Source organism: Scheffersomyces spartinae (assembly GCF_019049425.1).
Source record: "Scheffersomyces spartinae strain ARV_011 chromosome Unknown scaffold_3, whole genome shotgun sequence".
NCBI lineage: Eukaryota > Fungi > Ascomycota > Pichiomycetes > Serinales > Debaryomycetaceae > Lizanozyma > Lizanozyma spartinae.
The window spans coordinates 289,880-308,509 of NW_025065050.1; the positions used below are offsets into that span (position 1 = coordinate 289,880).

At 38.2% G+C, this 18,630-nt stretch overlaps 11 protein-coding genes across 11 annotated transcripts; 7 read left to right on the forward strand and 4 right to left on the reverse strand.

Moving 5' to 3' along the window:
- Positions 1 to 603: 603 nt before the first annotated feature.
- On the forward strand, positions 604 to 3,453 carry LIG4 (DNA ligase (ATP); the record flags this gene model as incomplete). The annotated part of the gene is made up of 1 exon (XM_043194002.1): positions 604 to 3,453. One exon carries the CDS (start codon positions 604 to 606, stop codon positions 3,451 to 3,453), a length of 2,850 nt encoding a protein of 949 aa, XP_043051054.1.
- Positions 3,454 to 3,918: 465 nt separating this feature from the next.
- PLC2 (Plc2p) lies at positions 3,919 to 4,815 on the forward strand (the record flags this gene model as incomplete). The annotated part of the gene is made up of 1 exon (XM_043194003.1): positions 3,919 to 4,815. The coding sequence occupies one exon, from the start codon at positions 3,919 to 3,921 to the stop codon at positions 4,813 to 4,815; it is 897 nt and encodes a 298-aa protein (XP_043051055.1).
- A 314-nt stretch (positions 4,816 to 5,129) lies between these two features.
- On the forward strand, positions 5,130 to 6,227 carry SHE9 (She9p; the record flags this gene model as incomplete). Its single annotated transcript, XM_043194004.1, has 1 exon — positions 5,130 to 6,227. One exon carries the CDS (start codon positions 5,130 to 5,132, stop codon positions 6,225 to 6,227), a length of 1,098 nt encoding a protein of 365 aa, XP_043051056.1.
- A 113-nt stretch (positions 6,228 to 6,340) lies between these two features.
- On the forward strand, positions 6,341 to 7,636 carry PR26 (proteasome regulatory particle base subunit; the record flags this gene model as incomplete). The annotated part of the gene is made up of 2 exons (XM_043194005.1): positions 6,341 to 6,350; positions 6,387 to 7,636. The coding sequence occupies 2 exons, from the start codon at positions 6,341 to 6,343 to the stop codon at positions 7,634 to 7,636; spliced, it is 1,260 nt and encodes a 419-aa protein (XP_043051057.1).
- Positions 7,637 to 7,654: 18 nt separating this feature from the next.
- SMP3 (glycosylphosphatidylinositol-alpha 1,2 mannosyltransferase) lies at positions 7,655 to 9,424 on the reverse strand (the record flags this gene model as incomplete). The annotated part of the gene is made up of 1 exon (XM_043194006.1): positions 7,655 to 9,424. The coding sequence occupies one exon, from the start codon at positions 9,422 to 9,424 to the stop codon at positions 7,655 to 7,657; it is 1,770 nt and encodes a 589-aa protein (XP_043051058.1).
- A 182-nt stretch (positions 9,425 to 9,606) lies between these two features.
- On the reverse strand, positions 9,607 to 11,580 carry UTP5 (Utp5p; the record flags this gene model as incomplete). Its single annotated transcript, XM_043194007.1, has 1 exon — positions 9,607 to 11,580. The coding sequence occupies one exon, from the start codon at positions 11,578 to 11,580 to the stop codon at positions 9,607 to 9,609; it is 1,974 nt and encodes a 657-aa protein (XP_043051059.1).
- An 875-nt stretch (positions 11,581 to 12,455) lies between these two features.
- KQ657_003278 (uncharacterized protein) lies at positions 12,456 to 13,880 on the reverse strand (the record flags this gene model as incomplete). The annotated part of the gene is made up of 1 exon (XM_043194008.1): positions 12,456 to 13,880. One exon carries the CDS (start codon positions 13,878 to 13,880, stop codon positions 12,456 to 12,458), a length of 1,425 nt encoding a protein of 474 aa, XP_043051060.1.
- Positions 13,881 to 14,180: 300 nt separating this feature from the next.
- KQ657_003279 (phosphoglycerate mutase family protein) lies at positions 14,181 to 15,191 on the forward strand (the record flags this gene model as incomplete). Its single annotated transcript, XM_043194009.1, has 1 exon — positions 14,181 to 15,191. One exon carries the CDS (start codon positions 14,181 to 14,183, stop codon positions 15,189 to 15,191), a length of 1,011 nt encoding a protein of 336 aa, XP_043051061.1.
- Positions 15,192 to 15,258: 67 nt separating this feature from the next.
- HCR1 (translation initiation factor eIF3 subunit j) lies at positions 15,259 to 16,116 on the reverse strand (the record flags this gene model as incomplete). The annotated part of the gene is made up of 1 exon (XM_043194010.1): positions 15,259 to 16,116. The coding sequence occupies one exon, from the start codon at positions 16,114 to 16,116 to the stop codon at positions 15,259 to 15,261; it is 858 nt and encodes a 285-aa protein (XP_043051062.1).
- Positions 16,117 to 16,329: 213 nt separating this feature from the next.
- On the forward strand, positions 16,330 to 17,793 carry CTM1 (cytochrome c lysine N-methyltransferase; the record flags this gene model as incomplete). The annotated part of the gene is made up of 1 exon (XM_043194011.1): positions 16,330 to 17,793. One exon carries the CDS (start codon positions 16,330 to 16,332, stop codon positions 17,791 to 17,793), a length of 1,464 nt encoding a protein of 487 aa, XP_043051063.1.
- A 265-nt stretch (positions 17,794 to 18,058) lies between these two features.
- On the forward strand, positions 18,059 to 18,601 carry TRX1 (thioredoxin; the record flags this gene model as incomplete). Its single annotated transcript, XM_043194012.1, has 2 exons — positions 18,059 to 18,062; positions 18,315 to 18,601. The coding sequence occupies 2 exons, from the start codon at positions 18,059 to 18,061 to the stop codon at positions 18,599 to 18,601; spliced, it is 291 nt and encodes a 96-aa protein (XP_043051064.1).
- Between the last annotated feature and the right edge of the window lie 29 nt (positions 18,602 to 18,630).

The following is an 18,630-nucleotide window of genomic DNA, read 5'->3' on the forward strand; positions in this document are numbered from 1 at the left end:
GTCATTAGCATTAATATGATTACGGCGAAAGGTTTCAAAAGCGATTGACGTAGCTGCTCAATCAACGTGACTTTTTCTTTGCTCACATTCCTTCGGGAATCTGTATCTGGGCCTAGTGCTTCGCATGAAATACTTTCCTATACAGACTGACATTTAAAGGAACTCATCTGTAAGGAGTCTTGAAAGCAAGTCAATCGTTTAGTAACACTGTACACAAAGATCTCGTAGTTACATTTCTTGGGCTTTAGTGCTTGTGTCCCCTAATAAGTATTCTGTACAGTGAGTACATACTATTCTCATGACCACTCCAAAACTAATTGCCGAGTGTTCCATAGCCCCACCCCACATTGCATTGGGGTTCCGATACCGCGCTTTTTACTGATGATGACAGACCTGGCTTAAGATTTCAAAGCCCTTGCTTAAGGTTTAAGACCCCGGTCTTGGGTTATGATGGCAGTCGTTTTATGGTTAAGCCAGGGGTACGAAATGGCTACGATTAGTAGGATTGAGAACGGATATTACGTAACCAATTACGTAAAAGGCCGAATACGTAAGAGAATCGAGTCCCCAAGTTCTACTTAACGGCTGTATGAATGTATCACTATGTTTGATCTTGCAGAGCTTGGTGAACCAAAGAATGCCCAGGACCCGACCTTCACGTTCCTTGTAACACTGCTCTTCTCCAAATTCGATGGGACTCGTAAGGATAACTTGGGCAGGTTCCCAAGTGTTATGAGCAAGAAGATATGGATCATAGAACAATTCATTGATGATTTCAAGCTTCATATAGGCGAAGATATGTTTCCTTCTAGTAGATTGATATTTCCTTCAAAAAGTCGACGGAAGTTCTTTATCAGAGACGTAACATTGGCAAGAATTATTATCAAGGTCTTTAATATCCCAAAGAATTCTCCAGATTATCTTGAACTATATCACTGGAAACATAACTACCATGAAAAGAAGCAATATCGAAGAGACCAACGTCAGGTCCGAAACTTGCCTTCTATCATTGCCAGAATCATTTCAAATAGACGTTTAACTGTTGTTAATGATGATAATACTAGTGATGGTGTTAAACCATTACTATACCCCAAACAGAGAGAATCAGAATACACCGTAACCCAAATAAACCAATTATTGGACAACTTAGAAACTTGTTCAGGTCAAACAGAACAAATTGAAATCCTAAAACCTTATTTATATGAAATGTCAATAGAGGAAATCAGATGGTTACTCACGATTATATTGAGACAACCAATATTGCACCATTTCATCACTGCCTTCTTCAATAAATGGCACCCTCAAGCCATGCTGTTGTTTCGAATATGCAATGACCTTAAGATAACGTTCCACACCTTGTATAACTCTAGTGTGACTTTATCTACTGAAGATTTACTCCTCCATCCCATGTACCCCTTCCTTCCTCAATTGTCTCACAAGTTGACGGTCAACTATAATGCTCTATGTATCAAGATGCATAAGAACTATGATATGCCGCCCAAGCTACAGAATATCTTTGACCAACAAGGTGTAAAGGAGAAATTTTACATAGAAGAGAAAATGGACGGAGATCGCATGCTCTTACACTATAAGAATGGTCAATTCAAGTTTTACCTGAGAAGATTAAAAGACTATACTTTATTATATGGTGAGAACTACGAGATTGGATCACTAACTAAGAATTTGGTAGGATTTGTTAAGCCGAATGTTGATTCAATTGTCTTGGACGGTGAAATGGTAGCATGGGACTATAAAAGAGAAATCATATTGCCATTTGGTACGTTAAAATCGGCTGCAATACAAGAAGCAGTGAAACAATTCACCACTACTGATCAATATGATCAACAATCTTCATACCCATTCTTCCTTGCATTTGATATTCTCCATATCAATGGCCATGATTTATGTAGTAGTCCATTGTTCTATCGGAGGTACCTTTTAAACAATCTAATTGTACCCAAACCCCATAGACTAGAAATCTTGCCGGCTCATTTAGGGGGGACTCCTGATGATATACGACAAGCTATTAGAGAAGTTATCTCCAAACAGGGAGAGGGGGTTATGATAAAACACGTTCAACTGAAGTACCATATTGAAACTAGAAGTGACAATTGGATTAAAGTGAAACCAGAATACTTGGAACAGTTTGGTGAAAACTTGGACCTTGTGGTCATAGGTAAAGAACCTCAAATTAAACCAACTTATGCTTGTGGCTTATTGGATACTGAAACAGGGATCTTCAAATCCTTCTGTTCTGTTGCAAATGGGTTCACAGATAAGGAATTCAGTCTAATAGATCAACTAACCCATGGGAAATGGCATAAATTTAACAAGGACCCTCCACCTAATGATGTATTGGAGTTTGGTACTAGAAAACCCAATTTCTGGATTAATCCTAAAGAATCAATTGTTTTAGAAATTAAAGCCAGATCTATAAATCTGTCTCCTACGTCTCTGTATGCTGTGGGGACTACTTTACACAATCTTTGGTGTCGAAGTATTCGTGAAGATAAATCAATTGATGATTGTATCACTTTACAAGACTATTTGGAGGTTAAAGAACACTATTCTAAGGAGTTTTCCAAGGCTCAAACAGTCAACAGGAAAAGAAGAGGTTTAGGTGAACAGCTTTCTTTTGAAGAGAGCAGAGAAAGACGACGGAAAATTAATGTTGAATCCAAATTGTTCTCTAAGTTCTGCTTTATTGTTCTTAGTGATAAGTTTGATGAGATTACAGGAGAAAGAACAAGTGTTGGTTCGTTGTGTGACTTAATCAAAAGATTTGGAGGTCTGTTGGTTCAACTGCCTCCAACCCCGACGAAATTGTTGGAAAGACATCAACAATTGATTGTAATAACAGAAAGACTAACTCCTAATGGGTCTATTTACGTCAACAGTGGGATTGATTTAATCCTACCTAAATGGATCTTTGAATGCATATATCGGGATTCCATTATTCCATTAGAAGATGAATTTATATTTCAAAGTTGCAATAACCATGATTTTTCAGATAAAACGGATCTATGGGGAGATTCTTGGATAGTTCCATCGAATATCGAGATGCTTGAAGTACCTAAAATGGAACTAGCTGTTGAAGAAAGGGAGACCAAAGAGTTTATAAATGATTTGGCAATACAGGAATCGGATCAACCAATGGCCTTCCTCTTTCAAGGCATCAAGTTTCTCATTCTTGCTAATGATGAATATGGATTTCTTGAGGATAGAGTCAAGCGATTTGGAGGAAATATCGTAGACAATTGGCCTTCAGCATCGTATATTATTTCAGATGTACGACCTCTGGAGGTACTTGGTGAAGTCGCACATAACTTGCAATGGACCGAGAATGATCTAACATTTATTCCCAATACAGTGACCCCTGCATTTGTTGATGAATGTATCAAGTACAATTACTTGGCCGATGCAACAGACTTTAAACCAGTGGAGGCGAGATGAAGCGAAGTACCCATTGAAAACGGAAGTGGTTACAGCTTGAATAAGAGTGTATTATTATATACGAGCGTAGAGAGCAAAAATTATATACGAGGGTAAGTTTACGAGTAGCAGCATATAAAATACGAATAACCCCCCAACTTCATCAAATACAAACACTTTTTATATCAAGTTATACACTTTCTGCTGGATGATTGCATGCTACCGACTCATTAGCGCATAATATAGCTGACGGAACTGTACTTGGGAGTGCAGCAACGTCACATTTCGTTTCAAGACTACATTCAGGACTATTTCACCTTTCGGTACCTAATTTGGTGCCCCGCTAATTCCATTCCAGATTAAGGTAGTGCTATTGGCCAGTTAAGTAGAGGCCTGAAAGTCCTTCATTCGTTCGACAAACTTCATTTACCATCAATTGTCATTGCTTAGCGAATGCATTACTGTTAGATAGAACTACTTCACACTATGGTCGACTTACAATCTTGGATGAAGGAAATCGGTGATGATACCAGCATCGCCAAGTTGACAATTCCTGGGACGCATAATTCTGGTGCCTGTTACACTGCTTTACCCTCTGTTCAATGTCAAGGGGAGTATGTTACAGACCAATTGAAACATGGGGTTCGGTTCTTGGATGTGAGAGCTGGTAAGTTGTTCATGAAGGAAGGGGAGGAGGCCAAGGACTTGCAAGTTATCCATGGTAAGTTTCCCGTGAAGATTCCATTCCCCGAGAAATTGAGTAGTGTTATGAAAGAGGTTTATGAATTTCTTGAAGAAAATCCCAGTGAAACTGTTTTATTTTCCTTGAAGCAAGAAGGTATTGACGACTGGAACAACGACCAAGATGAGTTTGGTAATTGTATTTGGGATCGTTACATCGACAAGAATAAGGATAAATGGTATTTGGGTACCGATCTACCCAAATTGCGTGATTGTAGAGGTAAGGTGATTCTTTTCAGACGATTTGGTGTTTGTGATGAGAACAGAGCCAGAGAATTTGGATTCAACGCTTCTAGCTGGCATTACAACACCGTGGAAGATGATAGAGGTGACTTTGTGGTTCAAGATTTCTGTGAGATTAATGAGCCCTCAGACATTGAAAAGAAGTTGGGTTATGTTAAGGAATTGGCCAAGAAGGCTTTTGACTATAACAGAGACAATGATAACAAGTTGTATGTGAACTTTTCCAGTGGAGCCAACTTCTTCAACACTTCATGTTGGCCAGAAAAGGTTGCCGACGGCATGATTGCTGGTAACATTAGTGAATGTTTCAACAAGGCTATTGGGATTGTTGTGTTGGATTACATTGAAAAGGATAACTGGAGATTGGCTAGAGAATTAGTTGAGAAGAACTTTAACTAAGTTTGAGCTGTAAATTATTACTAGCGTAGTATATTTTGTTTGATATGTATTAATGTAAGATTAAGGTCTGTTTATCTTGAGGTATGGCAGTACACTGTACAGCATAGGTGTATGAAAGTGCACTGTATAGTATATCAAGTGGCTGTCTTGATAAATGCGAACTCTATGTGAGTACCGCATAGTAATTCCCCACACTTTCTTCCACTAGATTCAGTCCAATGATCCGAATATGGCAGTCGTTGTCCATAGGACGTTTGTGGAAGCCACTGAACGCAACTGGGGTCAAAGCTATTAGACATTATTCAGATTTCCAAATGCGAGAAGCAAAACTTCGAAATATCTTAGAAGCCACCAACTTTGGCACTAAAGCAAAGACATCTGCAACTGCGGCAGCAACAGAGTCTACAAGAAAGAAAGAAGTACAGCCAGCGCCTTTAAAATTGAGTGAGAGGACACTTGACACTTCCAAGTCGTTAGACCAAGATGAAGATGAGATTGAAGGATTACCATCTTCCAAAGAAAGTAAACGTAGTGAACTAGCCAAAAAGGTTGAAGTTTATTTAGATTCGATCCAAGATGCTATTTTCACTGCTACTCGAGCACTCAATGATGTTACTGGCTATTCATCTATTGAGAAGCTTAAGAAAAAAATAGAGTACTTGGAAGATGAACTCAAGGTCGCTAAACATAACGTCAAGGTGAACAAGCAAAAGTATCAGGATGCAATTCAAAGCCAAACACATTCACAGAGAGAGATCAATGAATTGCTTACTAGAAAACATGATTGGTCTTCTGAAGACTTGGAAAGATTCACCATGCTCTATCGTAATGATCACAAGAATGAACAGTTGGTTAATACCTGTGAAAAGAAACTAGAGGAATGCGAAACTACGGTTGATTCAGTTCAAACAAGGTTGACTCAGATGATCTTAACAAAATACCATGAAGAGCAGATCTGGTCAGACAAGATCCGTCGTTCATCTACTTGGGGGACTTGGATATTGATGGGAATCAATATCTCCTTATTTGTAGTAGCCACCCTAATTGTCGAACCATGGAAACGGAAAAGGCTTGTTGGAGCTTTCGAGGAGAAGGTGAGACAAATGTTGCTAGTTCATTCAGAAGCTGAAGGATCAAGACTAGACTCCATAATTGCTGCTGAAAAGAAACAAAGTACCACTGATAAAACTGAACCTGAACCTGAACCGGTTGATTCAATTTATGGCTTTGAAGTAATGCCAAAGCGAGATTGGAAACTGATTATAACTCAAATAGGTATCAACTATAAGGCATTGGTGTACGGGACTTTCGATAAGGTACAATTCACTCGATTTGACTTGGGGGTATTCGTATCTTCCATTGCATTCATTGGGTATTGTCTTGGTACGATCATGACGTTAATAGTTGGTTAAATGTAAATAGATTCTAGCTGTACAAAGTGTATACGGATAATTGTTGTGTTGCGCACGACCATGATTGCCACCGTCGAGATTTAAAATCAATCGCCTAACTGTGATCATAGACTATGGAGAATAGTACGAACAATCCCTATTGACCATCCACAATGGAAGAACTCGGAATTGTGGAACAACCTCAAATTAGTCCCAGCCAGACCCCCTTGCTGGCATTTACACGGGTGAAGAAAACCGGATCTACGGAAGAGAACAGTGATGCTTATTTGAAATTGAAACGCTTACAAAAGGAATTGGACTTGTTGCTCTTACAAGAAGATTATATCAAAGATGAACAACGTCATTTGAAAAGAGAATTGGTCAGAGCCCAAGAGGAAGTTAAAAGAATCAAAGCTGTTCCATTGGTGATTGGTCAGTTTTTAGAACCCATTGATGAAAATACAGGTATAGTATCTTCAACAACTGGATCCAATTATGTGGTTCGAATTTTATCTACTTTGGATAGAGAGTTGTTAAAGCCTTCTTCATCAGTGGCATTGCATCGTCATTCTAACTCATTGGTGGATATTTTACCTCCAGAAGCCGATTCCTCCATTTCCATTGTTTCTGATGAACAAAAGCCTGATGTTACTTATGCAGATGTTGGGGGGTTGGATATGCAGAAACAAGAAATAAGAGAAGCTATTGAATTACCATTATCTCAAGGTGATTTATATTCTCAAATTGGTATTGACCCCCCCAGAGGTGTATTATTATATGGACCTCCAGGTACTGGGAAGACAATGTTAGTTAAGGCTGTGGCTAATTCAACAACAGCATCATTCATAAGAGTTAATGGTTCAGAATTTGTACAAAAATATTTGGGTGAAGGTCCAAGAATGGTAAGAGAAGTATTTAGACTTGCTAGAGAGAATTCTCCAGCTATTATTTTCATTGATGAAATTGATTCTATTGCAACTAAAAGATTTGATGCTCAAACTGGTGCTGATAGAGAAGTGCAAAGAATTTTATTGGAATTATTAAATCAAATGGATGGGTTTGATCAAACTTCAACAGTTAAAGTAATTATGGCTACAAACAGAGCTGATACTTTGGATCCAGCATTATTAAGACCCGGAAGATTAGATAGAAAAATTGAATTCCCTTCATTAAAGGATAGAAGAGAAAGGCGGTTGATTTTCTCTACAATTGCTTCTAAGATGTCATTGGCTCCTGAAGTTGATTTGGATTCTTTAATTGTTAGAAATGATCCTTTATCTGGTGCTGTGATTGCTGCTATCATGCAAGAAGCTGGGTTAAGGGCTGTGAGAAAGAATAGATATATGATCTTACAAAGTGATTTGGAAGAAGCATATACTGCCCAAGTCAAAACAGGTACTGAACACGATAAGTTTGAATTCTATAAGTAAATGTATAATAATTAATAGCTATTGATGAAGGATATAATTAAATTTGTAGACATCCAAACCTGGGGTGAATGTTCTTAAGTCTGAGAAATCAAGATGATCAAGATCATAATGGTATTGATAATGGAAGTCTTCAAGTCTATGCCAATTAATGTAATCACATGACAGTGCAACTGTTGGAAATGAACCAGTAGGTAACACAATGTACACTTGCTTATTCATATAGCTTAATTGCTCGATAGATGCACATACTTTTCCAACGTCTGCACCCATAAAGTCTAGCAAGTTAGACTTGCTCCGGTCCACTTCATAAACCAGACTAGTCTCATTCATGGTGAATGCCTCTATTGAGTGTGTTGTGTCTCCTAATACCCAAGTAGGAGGAGAGTAAGTTCTCCAGAAGATAATGGCAACGTTATCTTTGCTATGTAGTTGTTCCATATGGAACTTGTTCAACACTGAAACCACACCACCTTGATGATAAACTCCCATAAGAACATTCATGGTAAGATTGAAGAAGATCCATATTCTGAGGAACAACCAACCATAGAAGGAGCGGAATTTCGTTCTATAGAAAGGATTAGAAGTAGTTGTGTCTTGACGGGTTTTGAAGAGTTCCGTGGTGGTAAAGTACGTTCCTCCAAATATATACCATATAAATGGAGCACTTGGACGATGAGCATACCACAGTGTAGTAACAAGTACAGCACTTATTACGCCCCAGAGTATACCTATGAAGGGAACAAAGGAAGATTTAATGTTTGCAGTTTCTTCCTCTTCCTCTTCTTCTTCTTCTTCATCTTCATAGTTGAGTATTGTACATGCCAAAGGAAGCATCGGAGCTAAGAAACGAAGCTCTTGGTGAGGAATAAATGATAAAAGCGCAACACCACTCACTATTGATAGAAAAGGCAAAATACTAATTCTAGACCATGGAACACCTCTTATCAATAGCATCAATAACCCCGGACCCAAGATCTGAGGAGTGTTGATCAATAGATGAGTATACCAAGGATGGATTCCATGTTGAGCCAAGTTCTCAAGCAGAGAGTTGTATATCAAGTTATTCCAAGGAGTAATGACCAATTGGAACAGACTCCAGGATTGTGCAAACGATATTGAATCAATGAGTATCAACACTAAAGCTGTTAAGCCAAACCCAAATGCAAGGGGAAAGACATTCAATTTATGGTGAACCAAATGGCGGAGAATATACCATGATGGAGCCAATAGCCAAGCTATGAATGTGACTCTATTGAAGATTCCAATGGCAAATAGTACTCCTAAACAGACAAGGTTATAATGACTGTTCAAATTCTCAATTGATGCCAATGCTAGTAGCACCATACAAGTCTCAATGGAGTTAGAAAATGTATGGGTTTGGTACACTCCATAGATATATGACGTTACGACGAAATGTAAGGCATGATGATACTGTTTCTTCAGGTAAATTAGTTTAGAAAGAGTCCATAGTATTACACCACTTGACACCAATAGATTCTGGACCCTAACAAGATAGAGTATATAAATTGGACTTAAGGCGGGGTTGGTGGTTCGTATAAGCAATAAGAGAGGTCCGTAGTATAAATATAGCACTCCATAACTTCGAGCAGGTTTATCACAAGTGTATTCCCATGGAAGTTGGGCCGTGAATCCAAGTACCTTTGAAGTTAGTGGTTCTAGACTTTGAAAGTGTTCATCTGGATGAATATACGACTGGAAAAGAACCGGTAGTAAAAACGGGAGCAGATACTCCAAAGGATATGACTTTAGAGTTGATAATAAAGTCATGTAAGTAGTAGAAGTAGTAGTAGTGTAACAGTAGAGTCAACTATAAACAGTGTTGTATATTGTATACCATACAAACAATAGTATATACTTTGGTATGGTAGCGCGCGTTGCTACATATGACTTCATTAATCTCAATGCATTTAAATCTGAGTATAATCCTGTGTATTCCTTATGGATCTAATCTATTTACGTGTACCAGTGATGTCAGCTTCCAAGTCACTATAATTCTCTTCATCACTATCGTCGTCTTCTGCTTCTTCAACATCTTCATCTTCATCGTCTTCCTCCTCATCTTCCTCATCGTCTTCCTCATCATCACTGTCTATCTCAATCTCTTGTAAGAGCTGAGCATCATCCAATTCTTCAATATATTCAACGTCACTTTCATCGTCTTGATCTTCAGGAACACTCTGTTTCAAAATCTCTTTCTGTAATTCCATCTGCTGGAAGAGCATATTGAATCTACTTTGTAATTCTAATAATCTTGGAAGACTATTTGATTTCTTGACCAAGAAGGAATGCAAACTGGATAATTTGGCACTCAAATTAGGAACAGATGATAAATATCCACCGTGAATGATAGTTATCCATTTCAACCAAACATTTAATTGGTCAAACTTGGACGTTTGTCTTTGAACTCGTTCAGAAATTCTATCAACCAAAAGTATAGCCAATGAAGGGTCCAATTTCATTATGGTATTTTGAATAACTTGAGGATCTTTATTGGAAAGAACAGTTTCAAATAATGCATGATCATTATTCTTTAATGCTTGAGACAAAACTATAGTCAAGGTCAAACTTGATGTCAGTCCTGTTAATTTCTTCTTATTTGATTTAGTTGGGTTTTGCTTTTGATTATTATTATCTGTTGATAACTTGTCCAATTTTTCTGCCAACGATTCCCCCTCCTCTCTATCTTCGTCATCTTCATCGTTATCACTATAATTAACCACATTATTGGTGGTCAACCCATCATTTATTATGGCATTACTTTCATTATAATGTTTGCTTGCTGCAATGTCATGACCTGCTTCAGTATGGCTTATAGCCTTTAAATCAGGTTTACTCTTGCTTATGGTTATTGATCTGTTGAATGTAAATATTCCTTCTTCATTTATCCATTTGGCAGAATCAATAAATGGCACATTCCCATTCTCTATCCATGAATAATAGATGGAATCTTCCATTATAGCTAGTCCGTCAATGATTAAGTTGGCATCATCAGGACACTTTATTTCCAAATCTGGTCTTGAAATTTTAATACTACCATTGGGAGTTAAAGTTTGTACTTGATTTGCTGCTTGTCTTCTTTTCTTCTTAAGTGGTTGTTTCTGAGGAGTTGAAGGATCCGTATTGGACTTGGAATTCAAGAAATCATTAAAAATTTCAACATTACCATTATCATTTATTACAGCTAAAATGGACTTGGAATCAAGTGATCCAATTTCAATGGTAGATACTGGGGACTGAGTAACAAAAACCAGACTAGTTGAGCCTTTGGATAATGAATATAGATTGATAAATCTATCACTTTCACCACTGGTTAAAAATAGATCTGAGTTAGATTCAATGGGTACAATTGCATTGACAGGTTGAATATGACCAGGGAAGGCTTTAACCACTTGTTTGGATTGTCTAATGCTAATTAATGTGATTGAGTGTTGACCAAGTAATAAATGAGGTTCATTTTCCCATTCAACCACACAAACTCTATTGATACTTTCGGCATTCTCAAGTACTTCACTAATGCTAAACGTTTGCTTTAGGGAGAAGTTCATAAAATCCCATTCACAAATATTCCCATCGATATCACAAGACCATGCGGAATTGGTCATATGAGAATAATGTAAATCTTGAATACTGGAACTACTAGTAGGTGATTGCAATTCACAAACTATATCGTTGGTCAATGGGGAATATACCAAAATGACACCTCGAGTCAAACATATAGCAACTACTTGATGCTCTTTATAAGATACCCAAGTTAATCTGGTTAACTTATCCAGCTTCCCCAAGGTGAATGATACATTAAGAGAACCCTGCGATGGAGTAACGGATTGCACCTTCACTTGATGTCTGTCAAGCGAAACATGTCCTGTAGCAAGGAAGGACCGCGAGGGATCAAACTCGGCACATACCACTGAGCTTGCCACCATATTTAATCCTTTAGTCAACGGAGTTTTGAACAGTAGCATTCAGTTAGTACTTGGGCTCTTTAGATGGCTGTAACATTTTTTTCCACGATGGATGCGATGAGATTGTGTGCAGGTGGCATGGGTAAGATAAAGTAGTCAGTGCTTGACACAGTTATATAGCACTCACTAATGATATATAATGCTTATATCCGGTTGCATAAAAGCGGCCATAGTATTTATATATGCTGTGTAGTTGTATATTATGTAATGGCTAAGTCAAATACCTTGCTATAAAGTATGCACTATATGCAGAAAATGATGATTTAACTGCTACAATGGTTTGAGTGAATACAGCGATCACTATACGATCCTATACGACCATTGGATCATTATATACCACGACTATTGTATACGAAATATGGAGAGCGATCTTGTAACTTCAATGTACCAAATATCAACCGTATCGTTTATAAGCTGTAATACGATAGCTGGTACCATATGCAGTACATTCTGTCCAAGTATTCGATACACGTCTGGGGAAACAATTAATTCAATTCACAAACTTCTTCTTCATCTTCTTTGCTATATAGCCATTGATTCCAGCCATGACCCAATTAGAAGTAGCAACTGTGTCTCGGATATTCCGCGATCTTTCCTTCCAAAACTCCGACACCAAAATTACCGAGAAGACACTCAAATTATCATCTGAGTACATTCATCTCTTCATCAATGAAGCCATTGTGAGATCCAAGGAGGAACGTTTGAACGAAATGAACGCTATCAACAATGACGATGATACGATGACGCGTTATCATGATATTACTTTGGACTCCACTGTGTTGGCTAAAGTTGCAGGTATTCTTATTCTCGACTTTTAAAGTCCTGAGGCTTCTGCTCTATATTTGAATGGTATATTCCCCAAGATCAACAAAACACCAGTATCCTACGTTGAGTGTCTCTTTTAATGATGTCAACTGCTTAATGGGCTCGGGCAATTTAGATGTCATAGTAACATAAAGCGGAAGCTTTATATGTACGGTGTTGCTTGTGTCTGAAATGGGCTGTATACTTTTAATCAAGCAAGTTATATTAAGAGGAATCAGACACCAATTGTACTGGGAGTCTAGAATGTTATCTAAGACTTCAAGTCCTTGTTCCTGCTTTCTTGTTAGACGTTCCTGATATTCAACACGTGCCTGTACTGTATTCTTAGTTAATAAAGCCGTGGGGATAGATTTGATGAGGTCTGTGGCTTCAGTATTAGGACCCACAGAGAATTTGGATATGGGAAATGATACTTGGACCTCAAACCCACTCTTATTCACATAACACTCAGGAACCACATATGTTGAAGAGATATTCAAATGAACCTTTTGGCCCATGGGGTTACGGAAATGTATCATAAACTCATTGGGCGAACCACCACAGCTGATATACAGATGAGGATATGTGAAATCAATCGCTGGAAGGAAATCTATGGCATTCCATTTAGTAATAAACTTATTCGAGTCTTTAGGTGATGGTTTATCCAAAATAGTATGACACGCAAGACATGAGTGAGACCATCGCAGTGTTAATGAAGCTGCTAGAGGATATAGCTCATTATGTGTTGGTCTGTTATAGATTGACTGGTTTAAGATATCTGCAGAATAATTTCTAGTTTGCTTTGTTGATAATTTCCTTTCATTCGCCATAGCATAATCTTGTTCCAAATCAATAGGGTATCTTTCGGTTTCACTTGAATCTTTAGTGTTTTCATGAGAAATATTAAGCTGGGAGAGTTTTTGTCTGATTTCATCCTTTTCTCTTATTTGGGAATAGCTTCCACTTTTATCGGGATCTTGTGTTAAAGTTAGTCTAAATGTATCGAACAATTTATGGTGAATCAAGTTTCTTTTCCGTTCACTATTTAAAATCCGATGCAAAGGTCTTGGGGTGGTGATCACTGAGGTCACATAAGAATAATCACAGAAACCACATTTAAAGGTGAAGCTTTTCCCCTGTACCCCGTTATTATCTAAAGTATTTGAACCATGAATCAACAAATCACTTGAACAAAGTGGACATACAAAACAGTTTTTGTCACACACAGATGTTGTTCCTGAATCAATATAGTCTGTACCACAATTGGTACACAATCGTGACTCCAAATGATGTGCACAACATTCAGGGCATTTTAAAGTTTGGCATGACGGACAGAAGAATAATGATCCCATTCGATGGTCATATTGGACCTTCTCAATAGCACTAGTGGCCCCCCCTTCACACGAGCACACTATACTTGTTGACTCGTATATCCTTGAAGCACGGGGCTTTGTCATTGTGATTCGGAAGTCAACACGTGGACCGACTCAATTAAACTAAAACCACTAAAGGTCTATATTATCTTGTGGATGCACCTGTCCCTATATATATGTAGGTAAATTAGTCTTTGAATATACAGGCGGTGGTGAGGGAAGAGGGCATTTGCAATTGTTCTTTTCGTACTTATATATACGGCTTGGGGTACCCTGTTTGGTTTGTTGTGGAGTGGTTGGCTTTACTTTTAAGGTAGTGTGTGAACTGAGATGAAGATCAAATTGAAGTGGATTGTGGTTTCGGTTTTCGTGGCCGGAACCGGAATGACCCTGCCAATAAGGGCGAACTGGAAATCGCATTTCCAATGGGTAACTAACACCGAGGGGATCTATGACGCAGATGTGGATGACTCTGAGTCTTCAACTAATGTTATTCATAAACCGTTTGAAGTAGTTCATGGAATATTTAAGCAATCAGACCCTAACACCAACCATGAAGATATTGATGTATCTGATGGATTTGGGCTTGTTTCTGGAACCAAATGGTCATCTGTAATAGAACTTTTACATGAATCAGATGGGCCCATTAAATTACTATTCCTTCAAAGACATGGTGAAGGCTACCACAATATTGCTCCCTCAAAATATAATTATAAAGACTGGGTTTGTAGGTGGCAGATGGCTGATGGAGATGACGAATATGAATGGTATGATGCGGAACTTACTTCTAGAGGATTTGACCAATTACAAGGTGTCAGAAATAGATGGGATACTGAAATATCGTTAGGATGTCCTAAGCCTGAATCCCACTATGTGTCACCATTAAGAAGAACCTTAGAAACCTATGATTTGATTTGGAATGAAAGAAATCACGTGACCAAGCCTGTTGTTTCAGAATTGATTCGTGAAACATATGGAATTAGCACAGAAAGCAAAAGACATCCCAAATCATATATTGAAGAAAGATGGCCATATGTTCACTTTGAATCGAACTTCACAGAACATGACAATAATTGGACTCCACTTTTACATGAAACCCATCAACATAGGAAATATAGAGCCAGATTATTCCTTCAGAATCTTTTCAAAAACGACAAGAACACAATCGTGCACGTGACCAGCCATTCAGGCTTTATTAGTTCCTTATTAAAGGTAGTTGGGCATAGAAATTGGGACTTGGGCACTGGACAAATGATTCCAGTACTTATTAAAGCCAATAGTCTAAAGTTACGACCACCACATTTGAATAAATCATGGCATTCACTTCCACATCAGTGTGAAAATTATGGACATAATCATGAAACTACTGAAGTATCAATTCTTAATAATTTATAATGATATGAAAGTTATTAACTGATACAAAGTAGTAAATATACAACGGAGATTAACAGCACCAGTAATCTTACATGAAATCATCATCACCAAAATCATCATAACTAGCAGACAAATCTTCAAACTCATCTTTTTTGAAGTTTGAAACATTAGTCTTAACAGCAGGCTTTGCCTTTTTCTTACCAGCACCACCAGTAGCTGTACCACCAGCCTTCAGCAATCTTGCTTGTCTTTCCGCCTTTTCCTTATCTTTGATTAAAACATTCAAAGTGGAAACCACTTTTCTAACATTCTCAAGGGACAAAGGTTTAGCCACATCTCTAATTAAATCAATAGCCAAACCTGAAGAGTAATTCAATAAGGAATCCTCAGATAACTCGGTTAAAGTGGTAGACAAAGCTTTTCTTAACTTTTCAAACTCTGCTTTATCGGTAGGTTGGAATATAGGATGAGCACTCAATGGAGTATCTTTGGTTAATTTAGGACCACTTTTACTTTGGTTAGCTTTAGCAGCAGCAGCTAATTTGGCCAATCTTTCTCTAGGATGAGCATTAATATCAAAATCATCATCACCAGCAACACCTAACCCTCCAAACAAATCAGCAGCATTATTTAAATCAGATTGTAATTCAGCTTGTTTAAGTAATTCCTTTCTAGTCTCTTCATCTAATTCGTCAATTTCCATAAGGGTACGTTCACCGGACTTCTTATGTAATTTCTTAGCCTTGGCTTCATCTTGCTTCTTTTTCAAAGCTTCCCTTTCTGCCTTCTTTTGGTCTTCAGCTTCCTTCTTCTTTCTGGCCACTTCTTCCTCATCAACGTCCCATGATTCTTCTAACAATGGTTCGTCGTCACCCTCGTCTTCCCAGGAAAGAACAGCATCCTTACCGGCACTGGGGATATCAAAGTCTTCGTCATCCCACGACATGTCTTCTTTATAACTTCTCTATAATGTATCCTGTTAAGTAAGAGCAGTGTGAAGAGAGAGAGATGGCTTCAAGGTAGTCTTGTTCCTTGTTCAAAAAAATCTAGTTTGGTAGGTCCACGACTCTTTGGGGAAAAAATTCTTTGTGCGAGAAAGCTGCAACGATACGTAGACGTGCTTACTGACTACAACCCAACAACACCTACTGCCATTATCATGACATTGTTAGCACCAGGATGTACTGTAGCGGGCGTTCCGTCGGAAGAGCTCGAAGAAAAGTGGTCTAAATTTACGTCTGAAGGTTTGCAAGTAGATGAGAGTTCATTGGGGGGAATTGGGCTCTTTTATAATTGTGCGGGACAGCAGCAATGTGAACAAGATCCAATTGTATTGAGGGTCCCTGTTGAGCAGACTTATAATTTGGCAACATGTATGGAGATTCTCGATGAATTAAAGGCAACTGGTGAAAAGGATTATAAAATAATTCTGAGTCTATTGAGTACCCTTGAACCGGAGACGGAGACTGTTATATTGATTTGTTATGTTGTTGGGTTGGTATACATTAGCAATCGTGGAGATCAAGTTTCTGAAAGTGTTAGACAGATTGTTAGCAAACACGGTACCTATTTGAAGGTTTTAAGTAATACGTTCACCATTGACTATCCTAAAGCAATGAAGGAAAGTGATGATCTGCCAGATCCTGTTATTGATTGTTTGTTCAAAAATGCTCAAAAGGTGAAACTGTTGTATGATTTAATTGAAAAGGATGCTGTTTTGGACACTGAGTATATGACCTTTGAACAGTTTTATCAACTTGTTCAAGCAGTTTCGTCAAGAGTATTGGAGGTTCCTGAAGAAGTTGAGAAAAATGGTGATGATTTTTATGTTTCTCCCACTTTGGTTCCGTTGTTAGATTTTGCCAATCATTCTTTTGCACCCAATGCTTATTTTGATCTCGATAGACAAGCCAATTGTGTTGTATTGAAGTTGGATAAAGATAAAATCCCTTCAACTGCTACTCGCTTTGAAGTGACTATCAGTTACAGTTCTGAACGTCAACTTGGTCCTTTCCTTTCGACGTATGGCTTTGTACCTACCATTGATCTTGAAGCACCTGAAGGTTTTACTGTTGATATTCCTACTTCATTTTGGCAACCAGAAGACAATTTGAAACGGAAATGGTTGGGAGTTCCCTCTAAAGTCCAGATTGTTCGAAATGGTGCTAATGGTACATATTCTATCCAATATCCGGACTTACTCATGTTGGTCTTTGACAAGGATTTACATCTTAATCCCAAATGGCCCGCATACATCACCAAACTTTTAAAGGACGACTATTTACCTGAAGACATTGAACATGTGATTGAAGACATCAAGACAGATCAGAAGCACAATGATATCATCCAAAATAATGGAAACCTCTGTGGGTTGATGTATGGAGATAATGGTGAGGTGATGACTATGGAAATGGCTTATGAGATCCACAGTAGCAAATCTGCTCAATTACAAGTCATCAGTGATAAGGAGATTCTCAATATTCTCAAGCAATACTGTTCCCAATTGAAGCACGAATTGTCCGCTAACACCGGTGGCTCGTCTCAAGACCCCAGAAGCTTCGAGTCGTTGGTACTGCAATATCGTAATGCTGTGATGACCAACTTAAACTCGATCATCAACTAGAATAAGTAAGCAACGGTATCGGAGTCTAGAACGTGAGAAAGCCACAGTTTTAATATTGTCGCCGCTAGTATGGTAGCGCTGGTGTGTATTACTGCACGGCGCACTACAAAGCACTAGCAGTTGTATTTGTCTGAGCTGATTACTTAGTGAAGACAAGATGACGTTAAATGTTCCAGAATATTCTAGTAGCCGTATCAGTGTACAATTACATAGCCGCATCACATAGTCTTATTGAATCCGACACTTCCATTCACATGACTTTAACATGGGTTGTTTTTGTCAGTATGTAGCAAGTAGTAGGTGGATTGTAATTGTAATCATTTGTCAGACGCATCCGCGAACACCTGATTCGGACACTCGGGCATTTTTCCCAACACGTATAAATACAACCAAGGATCCCACTCAAAGTTTTCATTGAATAATTTTACAGGTATCATAGACTCACAAGGTTTATTATATTTAAAGCACACACTCACGTATATATATATTTATTAAAATGGTTGCTATTGTCACAAGTGAAGCTGAATTTGCTGCTGCTTTGGAACACGACGGATTGGTTGTGGTTGATTTCTTTGCTACCTGGTGTGGTCCCTGTAAGGCCATTGCCCCAATTTTAGACAAGTTCAGCTCTGAATTCTCCAGTGCTAAGTTCGTTAAGGTTGATGTTGATGAATTGTCCAAGTTGGCTCAAGAATACGAAATCACTGCCATGCCCACTATTTTGTTCTTCAAGAACAAGAAGGTTGTTCACAAGGTTTTAGGTGCTAATCCTAATGCCATCAAGGCAGGTATCACCTCCAACCTTTAAACTTTGGGTATATAATATATAATTTTGGA